Source organism: Danio rerio, chromosome 4 (assembly GCF_049306965.1).
Source record: "Danio rerio strain Tuebingen ecotype United States chromosome 4, GRCz12tu, whole genome shotgun sequence".
Classification (NCBI taxonomy): Eukaryota; Metazoa; Chordata; class Actinopteri; order Cypriniformes; family Danionidae; genus Danio; species Danio rerio.
In genome coordinates, this window is record NC_133179.1 from 35,341,487 (window position 1) to 35,366,679 (window position 25,193).

At 36.0% G+C, this 25,193-nt stretch overlaps 2 protein-coding genes across 6 annotated transcripts; one reads left to right on the forward strand and one right to left on the reverse strand.

Moving 5' to 3' along the window:
• Nucleotides 1-2,053: 2,053 nt before the first annotated feature.
• Nucleotides 2,054-13,761, reverse strand: zgc:174646. Of its 4 annotated transcripts, NM_001122615.1 has the most exon segments (5): nt 2,059-2,239; nt 2,353-3,427; nt 3,512-3,675; nt 13,275-13,422; nt 13,711-13,740. In NM_001122615.1, coding segments are annotated over 3 exon segments (1,227 nt in total). In that variant the 5' UTR covers nt 13,360-13,422; nt 13,711-13,740; the 3' UTR covers nt 2,059-2,239; nt 2,353-2,449.
• Nucleotides 13,762-15,727: 1,966 nt separating this feature from the next.
• On the forward strand, nt 15,728-24,500 carry znf1147 (zinc finger protein 1147). 2 transcript variants are annotated; one of them, XM_068219487.2, is made up of 3 exons: nt 15,728-15,780; nt 16,323-16,472; nt 23,152-24,496. In XM_068219487.2, the coding sequence occupies exons 2-3, from the start codon at nt 16,388-16,390 to the stop codon at nt 23,847-23,849; spliced, it is 783 nt and encodes a 260-aa protein (XP_068075588.1). In that variant the 5' UTR covers nt 15,728-15,780; nt 16,323-16,387; the 3' UTR covers nt 23,850-24,496.
• The last annotated feature ends 693 nt before the right edge of the window (nt 24,501-25,193 follow it).

Below are 25,193 nucleotides of genomic sequence, written 5' to 3' on the forward strand. Positions count from 1 at the left end.
TGATACCTGTTACTTCAGCTATTTTTCTTGTATGATGAATGTTTTCATCCCTGCAGATCAACTGGTTTGTTCATAACAGGGAGTAAAATTGTTACAGTCAGTGTTGCTTGCTGTACGATTCGCTTTTAATGCCGAGTTTAGACTGCATGATTTTCAAAGTAGTCTTGTCACAGATGTTTTCACACTGCATGACTATCTGGGCTAGCATTTTGTCGCTGCTTTGTTTCAAATCAAATCAAATCACTTTTAGGGCCTACTCACACTATGCCATCCGTACCGTGCTCAGGCCCGTTTTCCGGATCGTTTGAGAAGTGTGAGTGCGCTGAATCGGGCTCAAGCACGGTTCACTTGGCCGGCCCTGGCCCGGTTGGAAGAGGTGGGCCTGAGCGCGGTTAACCTGGGCTTTGGCGGGGTACGCATGTGTGTGAATGCAAACGCGCCAAAGCCAGAAACTGAAAGCAAGACGTGTCTTTTAAGGGACTGTTTCATATGGATTTATTATTCATTCTACTGTTCAGTGAACGCAAACTGCCGTAGATTATTAAAAACACAAACCCCTCACTGCATGACAGCTGCGTACCTTCAGCAAACCTCCTCATTCCTGCAGCACGAGAGCTTTATGATTGTTTGTGTGAACCAAAAGTGGCGGATCTGTTTGGCGAAATATCTGACTGCATGTCACAACATCCCTAAGGATTGTTTGGCGAAATATTTGACTGCATGTCACTGCATATCAAACGACTGAAACGATATAACTAGATAAATCTCCACTGTGCTGCTGAGTGAGAGAGCTTCTCACTGAACAGCGCAGCAGTGATGACGTAAGCGTGCCCAGGCCCGATTGTGGTGTGAGTGCGGGCCGTCGGGGGAGACGGGAGAGGGGGACAAGCGTGCTTTGGCCCGGTTCGAGGCAACTGTACCTAGTGTGAGTACGGCCTTATTGTCACATCATCTGCAGCACGTGTGCTATGATGAGTGAAAAGCTTAGGTGCTGGCTCCAGACATTACAAAATACAAATATTGCAAATACAACGACACTGCTAAATACAGACGGTGCAGAATAGAGACAGTGCAAAATACAACAACAGGGCAAAATACAGACAGTGAAAACAACAGACAGTGGAAAATACAACGACAATGTATAATTGACAGCGATAGTATATACACTGCAAGCTAGATCGGCGACATGGGCTTTCACATTGCATGACTTTACAATAGGAAGAATCGCTGACAACTTCTTCCAAACTACGTCTCTCAGCCAAAAACATGTCGTATATCTTTTGTTATTAAACTACATATTGAGAAAGAAGCCTTTAATGGGGTAGAAAATGTACATATTTGCTCACCTGGGTTTGAAGGGAATTAGCAATTTCTCATCAACTTTCTTTTTTAACTTTCTTTATGAAACACCAAACAGACACTGGTGCTCTTGTCAAACCTCCACTAGTTTTTCCTCCATTTTTTGGGTCCAAATGAACTAAAAACGAGCACTTTTAACTTCTCCCCCAACCTCCCGCTGGCCAGCAGGTACACACATACATAAGTGGAAACTGCTCTCTCATTGGCTGTGGGTGATCGCGGATAATATTTTCATTTAGAACTCATTTTACACGGCATGATTTGAATCGCCAACAGTTCCAGATATTCAGCACGCCAAATATCTCACGGGTATCTGCAACTCATCAGCGAAATCTCTCAGATCGCGCCTTTGATAGTTCATACTGTGTGATTGTCACTCACATGCATGAGCACCAATTTCCCTGTGATTTCAGGCATTTGTCACGATTTCTCAAAACCTGTCGGCCAGTCAAAATCTGGGCTAAAATCATGCAGTCTGAACTCAGAATAAATGGGTAGCTTATCTTTTGAAACGTACCAAAACTGATAGTCATATGTGAGCAGACTAAACATTTAATTTATTGCTGTCACATGCATTATTTTTAATGACCATTTTGAGATGTAATGTCAACGGTAAAGGTGCGCTTCATGCCAAAATTAATGGTGAAAGCAAAGACTGCTTCTGTCATTAACAGTGCAACACGGACACTTTCAGTTTAAAATTACTGTGCTTTTTTATTACTATAAGAAGATTACAGAACAATTGTGAGGGCAAATCTGTCAAAATGATGAACATCATTTACGGAACAGGACCTGATACCTGATATCTATGATAAACATGCCGTCTAAAAAATCGGCAAAATCTAAAAATGTTTCAGGTTTCAATGGTTGTTTTGTCCTAGCCTTTTTGTATATGTATATGGTTTAAGCTATCATATATGATGTAAAAAGGAGGATTAATACCAGTGTGTATGGAAGCTCTTTTTCTATGCTGCTACACGTGTTCACACCATACCGAAAAACCATCCCATGAGTTTATTAAGCTGCCCCAAATGAGTGAAACTCTGTACACACTGATCATGTCTACAATTCCTTTCCAGTGTGAATCCTCTCATGTGTTTTCAAAGTTCCTAGGTAAACCTCTTTCTCCAGTGTGAATCCTCTGGTGTCGTTTTAATTCTGCAGCTGTAATAAAAGTCTTCTCACACTCCAAGCACATATAGTCTCTCACACCAGTGTGGATCTTCATGTGTCTTTTAAAGTATGATGATAGGCTGAAACTCTTCCCACACTGAGTGCATGTGAATGGTTTCTCTCCAGTGTGGATCATCATGTGTTGATTAAGGGATGATGAGTGCCTGAAACTTTTCCCACAACAAGTGCATGTGAATGGTTTCTCTCTATTGTGGATCATCATGTGTTGATTAAGGTGTGATGAGTGCCTGAAACTTTTCCCACAACGAGTGCATGTAAATGGTTTCTCTCCAGTGTGGATCCTAAGGTGTTTATTTAGGTATGAGGATAGGCTGAAACTCTTCCCACACTGAGTGCATGTGAATGGACTCTCTCCAGTGTGGATCCTCATGTGTCGATTAAGGGATGCTGATTGGCTGAAACTCTTCCCACACTGAGTGCATGTGAATGGTTTCTCTCCGGTGTGGATCCTCATATGTCTATTAAGCGTTGATGATAAGCTGAAACTCCTCCCACACTGAGTGCATGTGAATGGTTTCTCTCCAGTGTGGATCATCATGTGTTCATTAAGGTGTGATGAGTGGATGAAATTCTTCCCACACTGAGTGCAAGTGAATGGTTTTTCTCCAGTGTGGATCCTCATGTGTAGATAAAGGTTTGATGGTTGGTTGAAACTCTTCCCACACTGAGTGCATGTGAATGGTTGTTCTCCGGTGTGGATCCTCATGTGCCTGTAAAGCGTTGATGATTTGCTGAAACTCTTCCCACACTGGTGGCATGTGAATGGTTTCTCTCCAGTGTGGATCATCATGTGTTGATTAAGGTTTGCTGAGTGGCTGAAACTCTTCCCACACTGAGTGCATGTGAATGGTTTCTCTCCAGTGTGGATCATCATGTGTTGATTAAGGTTTGCTAAGTGGCAGAAACTCTTCCCACACTGAGTGCATGTGAATGGTCTCTCTCCAGTGTGGATCCTCATGTGAATCTTTAGTTTGCTTTTGTTTGCCAAACTCTTTCCACACTGAGTGCAGGTAAAACAACTCTTGTCTCTCATTTTTAAAATACCATCAGTCTCTAAATGAGTTTTGCCCTCAATTTTGACACGATGTTCCTCTTTACTCTCCTCATAGTCTTTAATTAGGTCTGAAATAAAAAATTTCCGTTTTTAGTAAATCATTAAACTCTCATCAAAAGCTGAAGTAAAAATGCAGTAAAACATTGGCTACACAAACCTTAATTTTGATGCACATTAAATGTAAAAACATAGCAGATCATATTTAGATTGATCTTGTCATATCAACCTCCTGGGGTTTATTACACACATGTACATTTAAGCAGATTCTTATATGATTGATCCCAGATCATTTTGGTCATATTGATGAGACATAAATTTGAAAGCTGTAAATTTCTCTGCAAGTTCTCTAGCCACACTCAGACCTGATTACTACCACACATGTTCGCAATCAAGAAATCACCATAGACCAAAAGAGTCTCAAAAGCTGAATCTGTCTAAATCTTTAAAATTTTTAACACAAATAAGAAAGAAAATATTTGTGTCTTGAGTAAAAAACAAAACAAAAAAAAAGAGTGAACTCAAATGCAGAAAAACATCAAGTCTTTATTGAGGAGTGAGTCCTGGAAAAAGCACAAATCAAACCCGGTCGGGTGAACACTGAGGGAGTGCCATGGGGAAAAAACAACCAGACACTCAATCAGTAGTGGTCCTGGAAACAAATACAGGGTGAGTAACAAAATAATATGCACACAAATGATCAATAACATACTGAGACAAACATGAAGGTAAATGATGTGGTATAGAAAGGAAAAATGAAATGAGAGCTCCTGTGACTGCAAACAAAAGCAGATGAAAAGAGATCATCTGTAACCCAGAACTGGAGGAGAGAGCAAAAGAGGCAGAGGTGGAAAGAGTAATAAAATATTTTATTCGAGTAAAAGTACTGTTACTTACAATTTTTTTTCACTTAAGTAAGAGTAAAGTTACATGTCTACAAATCTACTCAAGTAAAAGTAAAAAAATAACTCTTCTTTTTACTCATGAGTAAATTTTTAATGAGTAACTATTTCTTAAAAAGGGACAAGATGATATAAATCTCCAATTAGTTGTTTTTATTTGTATAAGTAACTTTAAAAACTAAAGACCAATAACAAAAAATAATATAACTATTAAAAATATTTTTACAGATGAGCCTATTCATACAAATTCTAATGCAACATCTGTTGTGTTAGCTAGATGGCTATATGCACATAGACATTTAATTTTTAGCCAGGCAGTCCAAGGGCTTCCGGTGAACTGTCTTTCAATTTCAAAATTGTCACGTTTAAGATCTGATTTCTTTAAAAATCAGTGATCTTTATTGCCTGTTAGACATACGAATATGAGGTGGGTCTCAGATCGGACAAGAAGCACTGCATTAAAGTCCATTTCCCTTGCCATGTCTTTAAAATATGACTGTTTGTTTTACCCCAGTATTTTGGTTTTTGCTAGATCAGATACAGTTGCGGCCAAAAGTTAACGAGAATTATTTATATTATTTATTAAATTTCACATTTGTTGTTTTTTATTAACGTCTACCCCAACCTTAAATCCAACTGTCACAGTAATGTAAAAACAGTAGTTGTATTGAGCATTATTTATGCTATCTATTAAATTACCCAATAAATTATATTTTTTAAAGCCTAACCCCACCCCAACCCTAAACCCAACCTACACAGTACTGTAAAAATATTAATTCTTGTTATACAATCATTCATTTTCTTTTCGGCTTTCATGCCAACTGACCCAGCCAAGGCTCGAACCTGCAACCTTCTTGCTGTGAGGCGACAACACTACCTACTGCGCCACCACGATGCCTATTGTTATACAGTATCATAAAAAACAAATGCTGCTATATTGATGTGCATAGCGCACATCCGACAAGGAGTCTGACAACAGCCAGTGCTCCACACAGAGATCTTATCATTTGACATACTGTATTTTCTTTATATATATATATATATATATATATATATATATATATATATATATATATATATATATATATATATATATATATATATATATATATATTCATAGCGCTTTACTTTCTCCACATTTATGACATTTTAGGTTTTTTATTTTGAAATAAATTTGCAACAATTTAAACAATATATTTTTTCACATTGTCATTATGGGCTATTGTGTGTTTCGAGGAAATAAATTAATTTAATCCATTTTTGAATAAGGCTGTAACATAAAAAATTAGGAAAAAGTGAAGCGCTATGAATACTGTGTGTGTGTATGTACATATACACAAACACATATATATATATATATATATATATATATATATATATATATATATATATATATATATATATATATATATACACACACACACACACACTAGGGATGTGCGGAACAGCCGGTATTTGTATCTGTATGTGTATTTGTTGAGGGGGGAAAAGTATTTGTATTTGAGTAAAATTCAAAATGGCGCAAAAATATATATTTTTTCTATTACACTTCTAATTTACATTATAGTGAAAGTATTGTTTAATTATACCCATTATATAAATTATAGATATGCAATATTGGTTGTTGTTTTTGAACATGTGACAAGAAACGTCATTGAAAAGAAAATAACATAGAAGCCATTATCTCATCCATGGTTAAACCAACAACTAATAAAATACCATTGTGAATAGTATGAACCCCACCACCACCGTTCTTGTTGAAGGACACTGAATAGACAAAATAAAAACAAATAATACTTCAAAAAACTGTTCTTCTTCTGAAAGAACTTCTTTCCAATGGACAGAATTCCAAAAACTAAAATTAGCTAAATAAATCTAAATAAAACCCTGCCTGGGAGATCTGGCAGAACAAAAGTATTCTATATAATACTAAAAGATACAGCCCTGCTATTGTCATCTGCCTGCCACAAACAAGACACAAAGTTTGTTTGTTTTTTTTACATTTTTTTTTTTTTTATGTTTGAAACTGACTTGTTGGGGCAGAATGTGGCTGTGTTGATGGTTTGGTGCTTGTGGAGGATTTAGCAGAACATAGCTGTGCTGATTGAGGGGATTGATGCTTGTGGGGGGTTCACAGTAGAGATCTGCGCGGGACTAAATTTTGAATCCCGCTCCCGCCCGCCAGGTTTTAGCCCTAACCCGACCGCTCCCGCTTATATTAAGAATTTATTGTCTCGCTGCCTGACCCGCCCCGTTTTCTGCCCGCCGCGCCCGATCCCGCTAAAGAGCGGGGGAGAACAAAACCGAAAATCCCCCAGCTATATAGTCCAGACAGCCAAGCTGTCTGTATAAACACACACACACACAGCATCAAGCACACACACACAGACAAATCTTTCTCTCTCTCATACGCGCGCGCGCACTAACAAACACACAAGCACCAAGCAGACACACAGGCGTTTGCTGTTATATCAACTCAAAGGCTTGTAATACCATGTATCAAGTACCAATGTAATACCAAAAGGTTTTTTATAAAGGTATATAAATACTGAGTCGCGCCAGCTCCGCGCCGCAGCGCACATTACTCTCGGGCCGATTCCGGCGCGGATGCGGCAGCGTCTGCTCGCTTACGGCCGCCGCATCAGGCCCGATTGATTTGGGTCGGAATCGGGCAGTGAATCCACAAGCATCCGGAGTCCGGCAGCCGGAGCCGGGCTGAGTGGTAAGTCTCTGGCAGGCGAGAATCTAGCCGGAACTGGCCCGAGTGTATTTTGCTATCTGGGAAAGCTCTCTCTCTCTCTCTCTCTCATTCGCGCGCGCGCGCACTAACATACACACACACAAGCACCAAGCACACACACAGGCAAAGCTCGCTCTCTTTCTTTCTCTCTCTCCCTCTCTCTCTCATTCGCATAGCAATATCCACGATATTGCTAGACAGCCCGCTCCCGTCCCAAATTAAACCCGTTACCGACCGCTCCCACGATTTATTCGGAAATTTATTCCCACGCCGCAGAAATCTGTTCGGGTCCTGCGGCGCCCGCGGGAATGCAGACCTCTAGTTTACAGACAGTATCAGAAGAGGATGCTTTTAGTGCATGTGATAATACATTACATAGAAGGTTGCGCGGTGGCACAGTGAGTAGCACTGTCGCCTCACAGCAAGAAGGTTGCTGGTTCGAGCCCCGACTGGGTTCTCCACATGTTGCCGTGGGTTTCCTCCGGGTGCTCCGGTTTCCCCCACAGTCCAAACACATGCAATATAGGTGAATTGGGTAAGCTAAATTGTCCCTATTGTATGTGTGTGAAAGAGAGTGTATGGATGTTTCCCAGTGCTGGGTAGCAGCTGGAAGGGCAGCCACTGCGTAAAACATATGCTGGATAAATTGGTGGTTCATTGCACTGTGGCAACCCCAGATTGATAAAGGGACTTAGCCGAAAAGAAATGAATGAATGATTATGCATAGAAGATGTTGACAGATGTTTAAAATCCCTGCCTATGCTGATTTCACTTTTGCACACATTATACAGTATCAGTTTGTTTTATCTGCAGCACCACTGACTGTAAAATGCTTCCACACAGAACCTGAAGAATCTTTTTTTTTTTTTGACTGGTTGAGGACCAAGAAATGGCTCAGCAGCACTCTTTTTCTGGGTGCCCAAATGTATTTGAGGAGTTTCAAGTTAATAAAAAGTGACGGGAAGCTATGCTAAGGTTAACTAGCCTATAGCATATATCTTGCTGTCTGCAAAAGACAGTAATTTAGACGCACAATATAACTCCTATAAGTGCATACTATTCGACACAACTGCACAAGCATCGTTTTACCCTTTATAAACGAACGTTAACGTTACTCTGTCAACAGTCTATTGTCTAAATTACCGCGCTAACAGAGCTAACGTTGCGTAAACAGAGAGCACCCGATTGCAAACGTCAAAAATGCAGCGTAATGGAATATCCCGATCAAACTCCGCTACAAGTTTATAAACTGCATCTGGAACCCAATTAAGGTACAAAAATCTATTTAACAAAAATAGTGATGCAGTGAAGTATTTTTTCGCTCAGCCAAGCCTTCTCTGTCTGTTGCTGTGGAGAAGCGCCCTCCAACTTCTGACTAAACGTCTCTCTCTCTCTCTCTCTCTCTCACTCACTCACTCACGCGGGTATGCACTGTGGTCTCATGAGGAAACGCTGCTTTTTGATATAATGTTTTTCTTGCTCCCAAATACAAATAATTTTTCAAGTATTTGTTTAAATAAGTATTCGTAAAAACACGCTATTCGTGCCTTTCCAAATACCGTATTCGGGTTCGGCTCCACCCATAATATACACACACACATCTTTGCATGTATGGCTATGACTGTGTACTAACCTTAATCACTTCTGGGGATGGGGACTTATTACAGTAAAAGGTAGCAATTTTTGTTTACCCAATATATGCACTGATAAAATCCACTGATTTTTATATAGTCGATCAAATGAACTTAAACTATTTAAAATGCAACAAACATTTGTTTTGGCCAAAACTACAAAAACAAACAAATGTAAGACTTACATTTAGTATTAGTTTTGCTTAAGTTCCACACTAGTTTGATCATGTATAAATTTCATTATAACTCATTTATTCATTTTCTTGTCGGCTTAGTCCCTGTATTAATCCGGGGTCGCCACAGCGGAATGAACCGCCAACTTATTCAGCAAGTTTTTATGCAGCGGATGCCCTTCCAGACGCAAGTCATTATAACTATATTGAATAAATATTATTACAAAGGCCTACATCATGCTGACAATCTATGAAATGATATAACAGGCGATTGTCCTCTGAGTGCACCTGAAAAGACATATATGACACTTCTCATAAAGCTTGAGAAGCACACAGTTCTTCATGATACATATAATTTGTAAAATAAAGAGTTGCAGGTTACAAAAACACTAAACAACATGTGTTAAAGTTACCGCAGGCCCTGGTGCAGATGAAAAGAAAAATAGAAAGATAGATGGGTAACTAGAACAGACAGAGAAAATGTGAGCGCTCCATCAGCTCTCATCGTGTGTGCGATGGGAAAAAAAAGTCTTCCCGCCTCCATCGCGGCCTTTATCATTTTTTGTGCGCACTGCTTGATTTCTGCATAGTAATGAACTTTATATCGCGGATCAAGAGCAGTGAAGTGTTTCAGACAACACGCGCAAGCCGCGGTTGTGTCATCACAATTGGTGTAACAACTTTTATAGCAGGAAAAAACAAATACTATGGAAGTCAATGGATACAGCTTTCCAGCATTCTTACAAATTTCTTCTTTTGTGTTCAACATAAGGAAGAGAATTAAACATGTTTAGGCCTATTACAAGCAAAGGATGAGTAAGTGACAGAATTGTCAGTTTAGGGCTTTAAGCTGTCATGGCAACCATATACAATGCACCACTGAGTAGGAAATAAGTCAGCGTAAGATCATTTTTATGTAGGATTATCAGACTTTAGCGTTAGTGACGAGATTTATAGTCTAACAAGTGCAAACATTACATTAAACAACAAATTGGAGATGCATCAGACTTTTATACCTGATCAAACTAGTGTGGAACTTAAGCAAAACTAATACTAAATGTAAGTCTTACATTTGTTTGTTTTTGTAGTTTGGGCCAAAACAAATGTTTGTTGCATTTTTAATAGTTTAAGTTCATTTGATCGACTATATAAAAATCAGTGGATATTATCAGTGCATATATTGGGTAAACAAACATATACACATATACATATATATATATATATATATATATATATATATATATATATATATATATATATATATATATATAAATAAATATTAAAAAATAAAAAAATTAAAATAAAAAAAATAAAAAAGAAACTATATATATATATATATATATATATATATATATATATATATTTTATTTATTTATTTATTTTTTTTTTTTGCTGTGCTCGTGTTTAAGGAGGCTTGGCTCTAGACGGCAGAGGAGGGACTGTGATGTAGAGATTTATGCGAAGCTGTTAGCATTGTGGAAGATCACCTAATGCACCTTTAATGTGCTCTTTACTGGCGATTTTCAAACATTTTCATCATCATATGATCTCTTATAACAAACCTTTTACATTGCACATACTGGAATTTGTTCAGTAAAAGTGCTTTTGTAGTTTACGTAAGTTTATCTTTTCTCATCAAATAAAAAGTTTATCCTACTCAGTTATACGCATCTTTTTTATGACTTTAATTTAAAAGTTATGTGCATCATGATGTTTCTATCAACTGATTTTTTATGCTCATAGCCCATCCAAGTGCACATAAAAATAGGTGGCTGGACATAAAGCTAAGTGAGAAATACCGCTTCATCTTTAAAAAAGGGGAGGAGACCGACAGAAACTCAGAGTTTAGAGGATAAAACCTGCTACTGATCAGGTTAGGTTTTCAGAGTAAGTGACCACTCAGAGTTAAAGTTACCTCTCCTTTAGAAACAGGCTTGACTTACCCTGCTTTCTCCAGTTTGACAAACCAGCTATTTTGAAACAGAAAACCCAGAGTTTCTCTCATTTCAGGGTTAACATACTCTGAGTTTTCACTTAACCTTCTTTCTGAAATGGGGCCATGATCTCATATGCTATTGTTTTAGAACTTCAGTTGCCTATTGGAGAAATGACCAGGAATAATAAACGGCTACTTGCTCTACAAACAGGTGTGTTCATGACTATACATACAAAGAAAAACAAGAAAATTAGAAAATATGGCTTTGCAACATCAAGCAGCATTAGGCATGGGCCAGTATAAGATTCTGACAGTATGATAACCTTGAATAAAAATATCAGTTTCACGGTACGGTGATTACTGCTCTAAAATATATTCTTTTTAAATGTCTTGGTAAAAAAAAAAACACTTTTTCCCCTTTGAACACAAAATATTTTCTTTTGAGAAACTTTTTAAGTGTTTTGGAGCAGTAAACATGTCAGGCTGAATAATTCTAATGAATCATTGACGTCTGCTGTCTTCATTTGTTTCAGAAACACATAATTCTTTACGATTTAAAACGACATCTTTGGAGAACTTTTCTGCTGGAGATACGGTTCTCCTGAAAAACGTAAAAAACAAGACATAAAAAAACTTAAATATACTGTGGGAACGGTACAGCAAAAAATATTGGCGTTTTAAAACCTTGACTTTTTTCAAAAAAAAAGTCTCAAGCAAAAAGATTACAATGGTGGCACCTGCTGGTACATGAAGAATATGGTCAATATTCTGACGAACTTTACACTCAAATGTTTGCATATCATCAGCACGCTGTAAATAATTTCTTAAGCAGCAAAAGTCATTTTTAGACAAGTTTGTTGGCCAGTTGTAGTCAGTGCATTGCTAAGCGTTATTGTTCCACTTTAAGTTTTGTCTCATGTTGTCCCAACACACGATCATATAGTTTAGAATACTGTACAATGTTTTATAATACTTAATGATCTAAGTGTCCATTTCATTCAGCATATTTAAAATTGGGGGCATCCACGTTTTTTAACACACTATAAACCAGGTTTTTTTTTACCATGTTAAATGTAAGACTTTTTAAGACAATTATAAATGAAATTTTATACTCATAAGGCTAAGGAATTTTTCAAATGCCCCAGATGAAAAGATTTTTATTTGTCCTATCAAACATATTATAATTTAATACATTTATTAATACAATGACAAATGAATAATAATACATTTTAATATTTTAGATATTTTTTTGCAAAATCTTTTTTAAATATTGTGTCAAAACAAGCAAGCTTTACTTGTATCCACACACTTCTTTCCTAAATAAACTTTCTTTAAAAAATAATTAAAAATGAACAAATGTTTTAAATGTTTTAAAAACTATAACAAACTAAATCTACACAACAATCTGTGCTTGATGTCTTCAGCAGTAAATACATGGAGCACATTTAAACAAATGTTATTGTGAGGAAAATACTTAAACCATTATAATAAATACAGTTAAAATGACGTTTTTGAATGAAAAGTTGAAAGTTTTATTGAGATGGATTGTTGGTGATTGTATGGGTTTTGGCCAGATTGGGTAGCAAAACATGAACAAAGGAAGATGAAGACTTGTTTAAAAAAGATTTAAGACCTACAACACAACATTTCAGTAAATCTAAGACTTTTTAAGGCCTGAAATTTGGATTTTGGAATTTACAACATTTTATGACTTGCGGAAACCCTGTTTAAACACAATAGCCCTGGTAATTAGTTATAATAATGATGCAATTCGAAGACATTATCTGTGAGAACTAGTAACAACTACTAGAAACAAGTTTAAACCCATAAAGAAGTCAGAATTGAAAAGAAGTTGATGGAAAAAAAGGTAATTGTGATCAACATGACATTTGCAAATGATAAAAAAAAACACTGAAAACACAGAAAACACTATCACCATAATACCAGATATATTTTAATACTGAATACTGTAGGTCAAATATCGTCAGCTCAGTTAAACTTTTTTTATTTATTTATTGTTTTTATTTATTTTATATAGGGCCAGTGCTCAAGGACTCTTTACCAACAGTAGAAGAACAAGAAAAGCAATAACCTTAAGAAGGTAGAGAAAATGGGAGACTAATAATACATAAAAATAATGACAAAAGACACGAGAACAAAGAAACAAGAAATAAACTCATTCCTGGGTGCTTATGTGCATTTAGTAGAACTAGGCAGCACACTCAGGGCTGCAAGATGGATTTAATATAGTATTCTTATTATAAAAATATATCAGTAAGAAAACCAACCTGTTTGTTCCTGCAGATCTTCCTGTTTGACTCTGAATGTTTCTTCAATCTTCACATCTTCATTCTCCTCTTTAATAAACGCCATCTTTATAACAGTGTGGAGATCAGTCGCTTCAGCAGGAGTTTTTCTCTGTTTGGACAATTTATCCTGTTTAAAATAAATAAGACAATGAACAGAAACAAAATAACTTCTCTTCAACAGTTTCTTTATATGAGAGTAGTTAACCAAAAGTAAATCAGGTAAAAGGTTTCTTTTATACACTCATTACACACTTTTCTTCATTTAAACAGTCCTCAGTTACTGAGAATAAAATAGTACTACATTGTATAAAGGGTTAAAACAATATTGTCAACAGCAGGTATATCATATCATCGGGCGAAAACCTAAAACTTTAATCAATCGGTTTGTATCTTTGTAAAAAGCTTTAAAACAAACCTTTCTCCAGTTGAATCCCAGCACGGTAGCGGCGCAGCCTTATGACGTCACAAGACACGCCAAAATAAGAGTCTTTGTTTAGCTTTTTATTGCTACTTACTGTTGCAATCATGACTTGTTGATACATTTCTCCCTCGTTTTCCACTTTCCCACATACATAGACACACCTATATGCAGTATTTGGAGTTGATTAAAAGCTTTACTCTAAACATTTATGGGTCAAACGGGTGCCATTTGTGTCTGTAACATTTGATGAGCTGCAAGAAGCACAAAAATGTCCTAAATTGTTTTTCCAAAGCTTAAAGTAATTAATTCAAGGCTTCCTGCTAGCATGATACATTATAAATGATGATTGTTAAAGTGTAATATTCTTTATTTTATATACTTTTTTATGATTACATAACAGATTGCACATGTCTGTGCTGATCAGCACTGAATTTGCACCTAAAATATCACCAAATAAATGACTTTTTCCCTCCTAAGTTTTTATTGTTTTGAGGTTTATATGTTTGTTTCTATTTTCATAAGATATATTTAATTTATACATTTTATATATTTTTTGTAAATATTTCCTGATTTGTGTGCATCCCAGGTGACTTACCACCCCGTCACACTAACTTGTTTCATCTGTAAATGATGTACTTTTGCTTTAAATTACATCACAAAACAAAATTGACTAAAAGCAGGGAATTACAAAAATGTATTTACATTTGTTTTGTTTTTTCTTTTTTCTTGTTAGACAGGGTCTGTCAAGCTTACCGAACCACTCTGTCACGCAAAATAGATAGGGTAAGCTGTTTTTTTTTTTACATTTATAAAGCAAAGAAGAGTAAATTTTCAGATTGAATGAAGGTATGCTAGGTGAGGAACTTGACCACAGGGGATATTTGCAGCCATTTTTGCATGCACTTTACCACCCTGTCACATTTTTTATTGTGATGGGGTGGTAAAGGGATGTGATGGTGTGGTTCTGCATATTTGAATGTGAAGATGTATGAAATCAAAAATTCTTTAGGGCTAATCAAATAAATTAGTTTTTTTTTTTAAATTTAACTCTGTTTGGTCTCTCGCACACTTCATTACTTTCTCTTTCAAACACTAATTTTTAGTCATTCACTCATTATCCTTCACTCAAACATTCAAAATATATCTGTTTATAATTAAAATTTTCAAATCCTATAACATAATTGCAGACAGATCTGCTTCCATCAAGAATAGCACACAGTTCAGATTAAACATTATTGGACATACAGTGCTCAGCATTCATTCTTTTTGGCTTAGTCCCATTATTATTCTTGGGTTACCACAGCAGAATGAACCACCAACTTATCCAGCATATGTTTTACTTAGCGGATGCCCTTCCATCATGGGAAACTCTTACTGAAGTGTCTTACTGAAGCTTTAATTTATTAAACAGTATAATGTCATTCCATTCTAAGTTTACATCACTATATATAAGAATAAAGTTATGTTACTAGTTTTAATCAGCTAATATGGCTATAGTTTCTTGCTCAGACTTATCTGATTTCTTTTTGTTAATTACTCTCATATAAGAAGAAGAGAAGTTATTTTCTTTCTGTTCATTGTTTTATTCATTTTACATTTTTATTGCTTTGTTAATTTTTAACAGGATAAAGTGTCCAAACGCAGAGATAAACTATATATAAGTCATGACTAGTTAGAAGAACTAAAACGTGTAGTAGTAATGAATAATTTTTACATGGAGGACACCTATTTTACCTCCTTTTCTGTAAAGTTTCAGCTCCAAACACTCATTAGATTATTTATTATACCTTTTAGAATGTTGAGATTTTTGCTTTAAACACTTAGTCTTAGTGGATTCAAAGTTTTTTAATTGTCTTAAAATCTTTAGAGTAAAAGTTTTGATCAACTCCAAATACTGAATATATGTGCGTCTGTGAGAAAGTGGAAACGAAGGAGAAATGTATCAATAAGTCGTGACTGCAACAGTAAGTGGCAAAAAAAAGGGTTAAAAAGACTTTTATTTTGGCGCGACGTGTGACGTCATAAGCCTGCGCCGTTCCAGCGCTGTGATTCAACTGGAGAAAGGTTTGTTTTAAAGCGTTTACACTTATATAAAGCGATTGATTAAAGTTTCATTTTTTTTTCATTCAGTGCTAAATTATGTACCTGCTGTTGACAATATTATTTTACCCTTTATACAATATAGCCCTCATTACTGTGAGTGAAATAGGATAAACTTTTTGTCCTCAAGAGGAAATTTGTCTTGTGCAAAAAAAGTGCTATGCATTGCTGTAAGCAGACAATAAGCTAAATAAAACAAACAAAACAATTAAGGACATACATAAAGAATAAAGTTACAAAGAAAAAAAAAAGTTACAGAGATGTGTGTAATAAGTTCTTTATTGAAAATTTAATTTATTAAATAGTATATTGTCATTCCATTCTAAGTTTACGACTATATAAGAAATGGAGTAACATTACTAGTTTTAATCAGGTCATTTGTGGCTATTGTTTCTTGCTTGAACTTACCTGATTTCTTATTGTTAATAACTCTCCTATAAAGAAACTGTTGAAGTAAGTGTTAAGAAGTTATTTTGTTTGTTCATTGTTTTATTTATTTTAAACAGGAAAAAGTGTCCAAACACAGAGAAAAACTCCTGCTGAAGCGACTGATCTCCACACTGTTATAAAGATGGCGTTTATTAAAGAGGAGAGTGAAGATGTGAAGATTGAAGAAACATTCACAGTCAAACAGGAAGATCTGCAGGAACAAACAGGTTGGTTTTCATTCTCAAAGACCAACTCAGTCATTTAATCCTCATTCAGATATTTTAATAATAAGAATATTTAATTAAATCCATCTTGCAGCTCTGAATGTGCTGCCTAGTTCTCCTAAATGCACATAAGCACTCATGAACTGTTTCCATCCAAAAATGCGAATGAACTTTATGCTCAAAAGTGGATTTTAGCATAAAAGATATGCAAAAAAAGCTGCGTTTGCATTCAAATCAAATCACTTTTATTGTAACATCATCAGCAGCACGTGAGCTATGATGAGTGGAAAGCTTAGGTGCTGGCTCCAGACAGTGCAAAATACAGACAGTGCAAATACAATGACAAAGTCAAAGCGAACAAAATCATCACTTCCTGATTAACTGGCGCCAAATATCAACAGTAAAAATGGAATTTGCTGCGATAAGAGAAGCTGGATCAATAGCCGCGTTTCCACTATCACGCCTAAAGTGAGCGAGCCAAGGCCAGTCACGTTTCCACTATCACTTCCGGAGCCAAAGCGGGGCTTTCTCGGGCCCAGCAGCCGGCCGTTTTCAGCCCGCTGAATACCTTGGGCCAAAGAGGGCTAGCTGGGACTTCGGGGCGGAGTGAAAGGAGAGGCAGACACTAGTTTTCCGATCGCACAAGAGTACATGCACCAAACAGATAACCAAATAAAAAAATAAGGGAAAGAAAACATCTAGCCATTTAGTCTGGGGTCTTTTTGCGTATAATCGCCCTTATGTTTCCCTTTTAAATGTAAGGCTGTTGCGTAAATTGATAAAGTTTTCATTTATAAGTGACTTTGCTGCATCCTCCTTAATGTTTCAATAACGCATAATAATCTTTACACCGCATTAAAGACACAGCAGACAGTAAAGGTTATCGAGAGTTTTTGTCAAGTTTAAAAGGTGTTTGTGCACGTTTAGTTGCCTGTATGTGAATGTTAGACCGAGCAAAAGAGCGCTCTCTTCACAGCTCTGTTGATGCTGCGAGCGGCTTCTGTTTTTATTTATTTTGAAGATAATACACAACATAAATACCACAGAAAGACATGAAAATTTACAAGTTTCGTGTCTATTTTTGTAGACTCAAAAACAATAGTGTCATATCCTAATAAAATAGCCCAAGATATATTGAAATAATTTAAATAATTACAAATATCAGACATAATAAAATCAATATAAAACCCAATAAAATCTAGCTATAATAATTTAGGTAGCCTATAAACAGTACATAAATCAAACCATTTTAAAGCCATATTAAACTTTCATTTTCCAAAGGCCTATCTGAAAAAAAGATTTAAGATATTTTCTAAAACAATAAACACCGGAGGAGGTTTGAAATATTATTTATAAAGTATATGGATACGATGATATTAATCAAATCATGTAAACCGAGCATTTTATGGGTGGGTGAAAGCAGAAACTAGGCTACCTTTTTTTCTTTCATGCATGCATTATCCGCCTGATTCCCGCTGAAGTGGGCGGGTTGTGTGACGTTTGATTCGGGGGAGATTCTGGGGGCGGGGTTTGCATGACACGCTGCGAGGTACTAGCCCGACAGTGGAAACGCGACATGATTTCTGCCTCACTGCTCAACCCCCCCTTGCGATTGGCCTGGCCCTGCCCGATAAAAGCCCTGGCTTGCACATGCCCGACAGTGGAAATGCGGCTAATCTTTTCTTCATCTAATAAATGACTTGCACCTCAGAGGGTAATCCTGAAACGCAGTGAACGCGTAGTGGCTTTAAAGGTGTCAGACGCGAAGCTAAGATGCTCTTGATTCTGGAGGTCTTGAATAATATAATATAATAACACTAATACTTGAACTGTAAGGCGTTTAAGAATGACCAAAACAAGAGTTCAGATGTTTTATAATGTACTGAGCCGGCTGGTTTGTCCATTCATACACATTTATATCATCACATGATCTCTTATAACAAAATCACATGACCTTTTTAATGCACATACTGGAGTTTGTATCGTGTTTTCCATCGTGATTTTTGATCTTTTCTTATCGAATAAAACGTTTATCCTACTCAGTTATGCGCATACTTTTTTTTTTTTTGCATCATGGTGTTTCCATAAAACGTTTTTTTTTATGTGCATAAAAATAGGTGGATGGAAACATAACTATTGAAAGACAGAAATGAGTTTCTCTCTTGTTACTCGTTCTCGTGTCTTTTGTCATTATTTTATTTATTATTAGTCTCCCATTTTCTCTACCTTCTTAAGGCTATTGCTTTTCTTGTTCTCCTACTGTTTGTAAAGCGTCCTTGAGCACCAGCGCTATATAAAATAAATAAAAACAACTAATAATAAAAAAAAAACTTAAACTGAGCTGAAGATATTTGACCTACAATATTCTCATAGAAGATATCTGCTATTACAGTGATGGTGTTGGCTTAGTATTTTCCATTTGCATATGTCACATTGATCCAAATTAACTTTTTTCATCGACTTCTTTATGGGTTTAAACTTGTTTCTAGTAGTTGTTACTAGTTCTCACAGATAGTAACTGAGTTAGAATTTCATCATTATTATAATAACTAATTATCAGGGCTATTGTGTTTAAACAGGGTTTTTGCGGGGTCTTAAAATGTCGTAAATTCCAAAATCAAAGTTTTCGGCCTTAAAAAGTCTTAAATTTACTGAAATGTTGTGTTGTAGGTCTTAAATCTTTTTAAACAAGTCTTCATTTTCCTTTGTTCATGTTTTGCTACCCAATCTGGCCAAAACCCATACAATCACCAACAATCCATCTCAATAAAACTTTCAACTTTTCATTCAAAAACGTCATTTTAACTGTATTTATTATAATGGTTTAAGTATTTTCCTCACAATAACATTTGTTTAAATGTGCTCCATGTATTTACTGCTGAAGACATCAAGCACAGATTGTTGTGTAGATTTAGTTTGTTATAGTTTTTAAAACATTTAAAACATTTGTTCATTTTTAATTATTTTTTAAAGAAAGTTTATTTAGGAAAGAAGTGTGTGGATACAAGTAAAGCTTGCATGTTATTACACACAATTTAAAATATTTTGCTAAGAAATATCTATAAGATATATTTTTTATTAATTTATTATTGTATTATTAAATGTATTAAATTATCATTTTTTTAAATAGGGCAAATTTAAAATCTTTTTCATCTGGGGTATTTGAAAAATTCCTTAGCCTTTAGCCCTTTATGAGTCTAAAATTGTCATAATGGTATTAAAAATGTCTTTAAAAGTCTTACATTTAACTTGGTGAAACAAGCAGAAACTCTGGTTTAAAGTATAAAAAACATGGATGCCCCCAATATTAAACATGCTGAATGAAATGGACACTAAAGTAATTAATTATTATAAAACATTGTACAGAATTCTAAACTATATAATGTTGCTGCAGGGCGACCTGAGACTAAATGACTATTGTGAAACAATAACGTTTAACATTGCGCTGACTACAACTGGCCAACAAACTAGTCTAAAAATGACTTTTGCTGCTTAAGAAATGGATTACAGCATGCTGATGATATGCAAACATTTGAGTGTGAAGTTTGTCAGTATTGACCATATTCTTTACGTACCAGCAGGCGCTGCCATTGGAATCTTTTTGCTTGAGACTTTTATTAACGAATACATTTTTAGATCCTAAAAACAGTGTTGTGCTGCTGAGGCATGGGACGATAACCGTTTTCAAGGTATAACGCAATTTGAAAAAAAGTCAAGATTTTAAAACTGGCAAATATTTTCTGCTGTACCGTTCATCGCTATATGCAAGTTTTTTTTTTTTTAAATATTTTGTTTTAAGTTTTTCAGGACAACAGTATCTCCAGCAGAAAAGATCTCCAAAGATGCCATTTTAAATTGTAAAGAAATCTGTGTTTATGAAACAAATGAAGACAACAGAAGTCAATGATTCAATTGAGTGATTCAGCCTGACATGTTTACTGCTCCAAAATACTTTAAAAGTTTCTCAAAAGAAAATGTTTTGTGTTCTAAGAGGAAAAAGTGTCTGTTTACCCAGACATTTAAAAGAATATATTTTAGAGGAGTAATTACAGTACCATAAAACTGTGATATTTTTTATTCAAGGTTATCATACTGTCAGAATCTTATACTGACCCATGCCTAATGCTGCTTGTTGTAGCAAAGTCATATTTTCTAATTTTATTGTTTTTCTTTGTATGTATAGTCATGAACACACTTGTTTGCAGAGCAAGAGAGCCTGTCTCTGAAAGAGAGTTTTCTGTCGGTCTCCTCCCCTTTTTAAAAGATAAAGCGGTATTTCTCACTTAGCCTTACATTATCAGCCACCTAATTTTATGTGCATTTTGGGTAGGCTATAAGCATAAAAAATTGGTTGATGGAAACGCCATGATGCACATAACTTTTGAAATATAAGCATAAAGAAACATGCGCATAACTGAGTAGGACAAACTTTTTATTCGATAAGAGAAGATAAACTCTCGTAAACCTAGCAAGCACTTTTACTGAACAAATTCCAGTATGTGTGTTTAAAAAGGTTTGGTATAAGAGATCATATGATGATGAAAATGTGTGTGAATGCACAAACCAGCAGGCTGAGAACATTATAAACATCTGAAATGTTGTTTTGGTCATTCTAAAACACCTGAACCGTTTCAGTATTCATGTTATTATTTTATTAAAGACCTCCAGAACATCTGTTCTCTGCGTCTCATTGCTTCAAACGCCAACACGTGTTCACTGTGTGCCAGCATTGACCTCTGAGCTGTCATTTAAATAAAAGATTCATGTAGCTTCTTCTACCGCAGTAAATTCTGTTTTTACTGTTCTTAATTGGGGCCTGTTAATCAGGAAGTGACGATTTTGTTCTCTTTGATTCATTGGATGGAAACGCAGCTTTATTCGCACATCTTTTATGTGACATCCCAGTTTTGCGCATAAATATAATTCGCATTTTTGGATAGAAACATAGCTATTGTCTACATTTTAGTTACACAAAGAACAAAGTCACGTAGCAGAATGGCTTGTCCTTTCTTAATGAATAATTAGCTTAAATTCACTAACCTTTGACGGACATGTACTGTAACTAGATTAATGGGATTATTCGTTCTCGTTCTAAAAAGATTTTTTAGTCCTGCTTACATTCTAAATGTCATATCAACCTCTACCACTTGATAGGGCTGTGCAATTAATCGAAAATCTGGTTTCAATTTCGATTTTAGCTTCTAATGATTATGAAAAACCATTAATCGAGATAAACGATTATTCCATCATATAGAACACACATCTAGAGCCATCTTAATCTGAGCGCTTTAATGGTCAAATGCATGCAAATTTGGGTCAGAGTGCTGTGTTTAGTGAATATTCATATTAACTCTTATTTGTGTAATAAACAAACAAGTTGAGAATCAAAAGACATGTGAAAGAGAAACCATATCAGAGCCGCACTATTCTTAAAGTGACAGTGCGCAATATTCCTGCTGCTGACTGTTTTTAGCATTAATCAAACAACAAAAGGAGAAAATCCCTCACTGCTCTTGACTGAAAGACTTTTGTAGCTCAAATGTTTTTCTGAATCCGAAAACTCAGAGAATTTAATCTCTCTGTAAATCAACTCAGAGTTCAAGTTTAAACTCTGAGTTGGTTTAACCTCCTTACTGAAACAGGCCCCAGGTCATCATGACATGATTGACAGTTGTCGCTGTTTGTCATTATAATCTGTTTATCCTGACAGCTGATGCTGAGTATTCTTAGGGCTTTTCACACTTCAAATTGTTAACCCTGGGTCAATCTATACCTGGATAAATTCTGGGTTATCTGTAGTCACCTTCCACACGGCTCATGCTATACCTGGGGTTAAAAAATAATCCTGGGTGTTCATTAACAGACAGTTCACATTCGTAAACCCTGGGTTAACATTATTATTTTGTATATTTATGTTGTCACTGTCCCTGATTGGCATTTCTGCATCTTGTCTGGTATATACAATGTCACTAAGTAGATCTTCAGCCAAGCCTCAGGGCATACACAAAGGCAAGAAAACAAAGACAAAAGTACAAATAAATGAAAACAAGTAACAAAGTATTTCATCTTGCCATCTCCTCATCACTCCTTTTTAAAGCAAATGTGGCATTAAGAATTTGCATAAGTTTTATACAATAATGCAAACTTGCAAATATAAGCATGAATTATGCATACTTGCTATGGACATGCAGGATTTGTCTCAATCGGGTCTTCCAAGCAAGAGGGAACACAACACGAGTAATCTAGAGAGAGTGCATTTGATCATTTGCTTTTAAAAACAAGAGCTTGGTTTTCCTCTGACCCCCAACATTAAATATTCTACAAGGTATATGATCTGATTTTGAGCTGAAACCTCAGACACATTCTTGGAACACCAAAGACTTATTGTACATCTTGTAAAAAATGGGTAATTGTAGAAACCTTTTAAAGGGATAGTTGATGCAGAAATGAAAATAGTCTCACCATTTACTCTCCCTCATGTGGATTTAAACCTTTATGAGTTAAACACAGAAGATAAAAAAAAACACTACTGGCTTACTGTGTTCCACAATAAAGGAAAGTTTAAAACCACATGATGGAGAGTAAATGGTAAGGTAATTTCATGGTAAGACATTCAACATCCATTTCTTGCTTGTCGCTTTGAGTCTTCATACTAAAGCTAACTTTTTTTTTTTTTTTTTAGACCGGATGGTGCTGAAGGAAGAGACACATGGACAGAATGAAATAGATGAGAAATGGCAGTTTGAGAAACCACAAGAACTAACGACTGATGAAAAACCCACACTGACTAAAAAGACTTCATCACACGGAAGACCTCGGAAATCCAAATCTGGGTGTAATTTTAGCTGTAAACTGTGTAGTAAGAGTTTCAGTCAAAAGTCAAACCTTGATGTTCACATGAGAGTTCACACAGGGGAGAAACCTTACACCTGCGAACAGTGTGGACAGAGTTTTAGTCAAAAACAATGCTTAAAAACTCACATGAGAATTCACACTGGAGAGAAGCCTTTCAGCTGTAAGCAGTGTGGAAAGAGTTTTAGTCAAAAGCCAAACCTTGATATTCACATGAGAGTTCACACAGGGGAGAAACCTTACACCTGCGAACAGTGTGGAAAGAGTTTTAGTCAAAAACAAAGCTTTAAATCCCACATGAGAATTCACACTGGAGAGAGGCCGTACACATGCCAACAGTGTGGAAAAAGCTTCCGCCATGCAAGAAACTTGGAAGTGCACATGAGAATTCACACTGGAGAGAAGCCTTTCAGCTGTAAACAGTGTAGAAAGAGTTTAAGTAAAAAGCTGAACCTGATTGCTCACATGAGAGTTCACACTAGGGAGAAACCTTACACCTGCGAACAGTGTGGAAAAGAATTTAGGTAAAAAACAAGACCTTTACATCCACATGAGTATTTACACTGGAGAGAAACCTTACATATGCACAGAGTGTGGTAAAAGTTTCCCACATAAAAACACACTCAATCACCACATGAGAACTCACACCGGAGAGAAGCCGTTTGCATGTGCTCAGTGTGGAAAGAGCTTCACAACCAAATTTAGCCTCAAGAACCACATGAATGGTCACACTGGAACCATAGTGTTCACATGTGATCAGTGTGGAAAGAGTCTCACACGGAAAGACACCATTAAGCAACACATGAAGATTCACTCAAGAAAGGATCGTTTTAGATGCAGTGAGTGTGGAAAGGGCTTTAACTGTAAAAGAATCCTCAACACTCACCTAAAGCTTCACAATGGAGAGCAGAGTCCTCAACATTGAGGCCTTGTCCACACAAACACGGGTATATTCAAAACGGCAGCTTTTTCATGTAGTTTGGCTGTTTATTCAAGTGAAGTTTATTTATAAACTACTTTCGAGAGGATCACATGCTTAGCTAAAACATGATTCACAAATTAGATCATCCTTTGTTATAAAGTAGTGTCTCACAGTTAGTTACTTGAAGACAGACAAGTTAACATCACTGCTGAGGAACTGCACTATTCATTGTCTTCAATAAAGTCTTCACCCCGTAAGAACTTTGGTCAGCTTACTTATTTATTGTATTAAGAGTCCATCTATACAACTGTTAAGCCAAATACAGCAAAATCTGACAATGTGCTTTAACTTATTATGAACCGATTACCATATTTGTGCAGGGTTTCACACAATTCTTTCATGTTGTCTTAACACAAATTAAGATAACTTAACACTTTTACCAAATTATTTGGACTGAACATTAAGTTGTCCCATGTAAATCTTAAGAATTGTGTAATTAAGTAGTTTGAACAAGTAAAAAAAAAGTTTTTTTTCCCCTATTTCTGTTAAATGGAGATACGATTTTTTCGGCACATTTTTAAACATTATTGTTTTAATAACTAATCTCTAATAACTGATTAATAACTGATAACCAAAGCTCTGTGGCACAATCGGTTAGTGCGTTCGGCTGTTAACTAAAAGGTTGGTGACCCCTTTCATTAGGGTTTATATAGCAGACCTTTTGAAACAAAGTTCCGCCTCTCTACCACTGAAGGTGACCTCTAAATAAGTCTCTGTGGCGCAATTGGTTAGCGTGTTCCGCTGTTAACTGGAAGGTTGGTGGTTCAAGTCCACCCAGGGGCGAATTAGGCATTTTACTGCCTTGCAACTGCTAACACGTGCACTGGGCATAGATCCTGGGCCACATTCTGTCCAGCGTTACAAGATGAAATCAGGATTTAGCAAAATAT